The following is a 1,974-nucleotide window of genomic DNA, read 5'->3' as shown; positions in this document are numbered from 1 at the left end:
ATTGGTCAATTCCAGTCATGTGGAGGGATTGACCTACTTAAACAATGGCGGCTGCCAGACAGGGAAATCCGAATGTGGGATGTGATATCCTCATTTTATTACAGTAATCATGCCTCAGATTCTGTGGATTGCACTAGTGTGCTTAGCCTTAACATGGCTAATATCGAGGTGAGTTACACGATTGTCAAACACTCTACATAAGTCAATTCTGCACTGCAATAAGAACGGGCACCTGCTTGTATTTACATTTTTAGAATAGAGATCAAGTATTAATGCAATTTTTAATTAACCTATTTTGGGGTATGAAATGTAAATTTAAAAGACCTACAGAGTTCATGAAATATGTATTATTACATCGTTGCATCTAAAGACAGCACACCTTTGAAGAAAAATTTGAAAGTTTGAATAGTTGGTAATATGTATGTTTATCAAGTAGAACATAGCAATTATAAAGGGGAGGAACATGAAGGGAAGGGGCAGGGTGTGTCATTTAGGCTCAGCAATTTAAATTTAAACGTTGGTTTCTGCGGGCATTGTTTGCTGGGAAGAAAAAACAAACGATTTTGTAATATCATGAGATGAAGAAACATGCATCCTTTTTATCATCCTTCCAAGTTTGAATACTACAGTAATATGGATACAGCACAGTAGAAAGGTTTCACACATTTTCCAGATGTCTACGTATTTTATGGTCAGGAAAATTTAGAGTTATGTTCAAGTTGTCATTTATAGATTATAGATATCACTACAGTCTGAAAAGGAGAGAGAAACCCTTTCATATTGCAATCATTTCAAAATAATTGTGGGTATACATGTACAATATATACTGTACTGTATGTTGTTTCAGGGGTATATATAGTGCGTATAGATACACTTTGGCACCTTCTAAGAAATGCAGGTGCATGTAGTATGTATTTATATTTGTTTGTAACTACTCATCAAATGAAGTTTTATTTTCAGGTGTGTGACATGGATGATTCTGTGGATTGTGAAAAAGAAAACAAAGCTAAATATCAAAATAGGGAGCTTTGGATTTTTGTCCTTAAAGAAAATCAAGATTCAAGTGACAGCAGCTATATCACTGGTAAGTTTAATAGCATATTTTAATGTAGATAATTCAAATTAAAAGAAAGAATAAATATTTTAAAGTTTTATATTATTAATAGTATGAAGATTATTATAGCCTCCCCCCATTATATTCTCTACTCCTTTGTATCACCTGGAAACCACCACTATGTATGGATGTTGTTTGCTGTATTTTTGTACATAGGTAGCATTCTTGCAACAACAGTAAATACAATTAATATTCTTATTTATTAAGCCCATTTTCATCATTAAATATACCTTCCCATATCAATGATCATCACGTTTCTTTTTCATTTTTTTACAAATAGGAAATTGACTCTCTATGGTTGAGTTGCAGTCTGGTAAATAAAAAAATAAGGTAATTATTGATTGAATTTCTGTTTTGTTATTTGTTCTTATAAAGTGCTGAATGTATAGAGAAATCTCTGGAAGAGAGTGTTTTCTTTTCCTGTTTGGGGGATATTTTCAACCATTGTTCAAACATTCTTCCTATATCCATCCTTAGCCTGTTTGGTTTATTTACTGTACATTTAAAGCCTTTTTAAAGATGATGTTATGATTATTAAATTGTAAAAAAATTAAATTGATAAAGAATGACATGCAAGAAAAGAAACTGATATTTATTATGATTCCTGTACTGAACTGTTAAAATTTAACTCATTGTTTTAGGAAACCTTTAGGTTTGTGTGCCTTGGATATCAGAATACAGACTGATGTTGCAGAAATTCAAAAGAATACTGCTGTAAGGGCAAGGAAAGATGCTTCTACAATGACAGTGCAGAAAATAAGTCAACATATAAGCAGTGCAGTAATGGCACTTCAGGTAATAAATATTTATGTTTAACTCAGTTTATTTAAATAACAAGTAATTTTTGTGAAGAAGAATCT

General features: G+C 31.8%; 1 protein-coding gene across 4 annotated transcripts in view; it reads left to right on the top strand.

Moving 5' to 3' along the window:
* Nucleotides 1-17: 17 nt before the first annotated feature.
* LOC106178119 (protein hobbit) overlaps nucleotides 18-1,974 on the top strand; it is a 29,478-nt gene continuing 27,521 nt past the window's right edge. For 3 of the 4 annotated variants that reach the window (XM_013561176.2, XM_086999387.1, XM_086999386.1), the window contains exons 1-4: nucleotides 19-168; nucleotides 961-1,084; nucleotides 1,395-1,444; nucleotides 1,756-1,909. In XM_013561176.2, coding sequence (XP_013416630.2) covers nucleotides 110-168; nucleotides 961-1,084; nucleotides 1,395-1,444; nucleotides 1,756-1,909 — 387 coding nt within the window. In that variant the 5' untranslated portion in view covers nucleotides 19-109. Of the gene's footprint in view, nucleotides 169-960; nucleotides 1,085-1,394; nucleotides 1,445-1,755; nucleotides 1,910-1,974 lie in introns of all 4 variants that reach the window. The other variant, XR_015331746.1, reaches the window with a different exon arrangement.

Source organism: Lingula anatina, chromosome 1 (assembly GCF_051362555.1).
Source record: "Lingula anatina isolate TDL-2025a chromosome 1, LinAna3.0, whole genome shotgun sequence".
Classification (NCBI taxonomy): Eukaryota; Metazoa; Brachiopoda; class Lingulata; order Lingulida; family Lingulidae; genus Lingula; species Lingula anatina.
The sequence above is the reverse complement of the archived record's forward strand: the minus strand, read 5'-3'. Positions and strand labels throughout refer to the sequence as shown.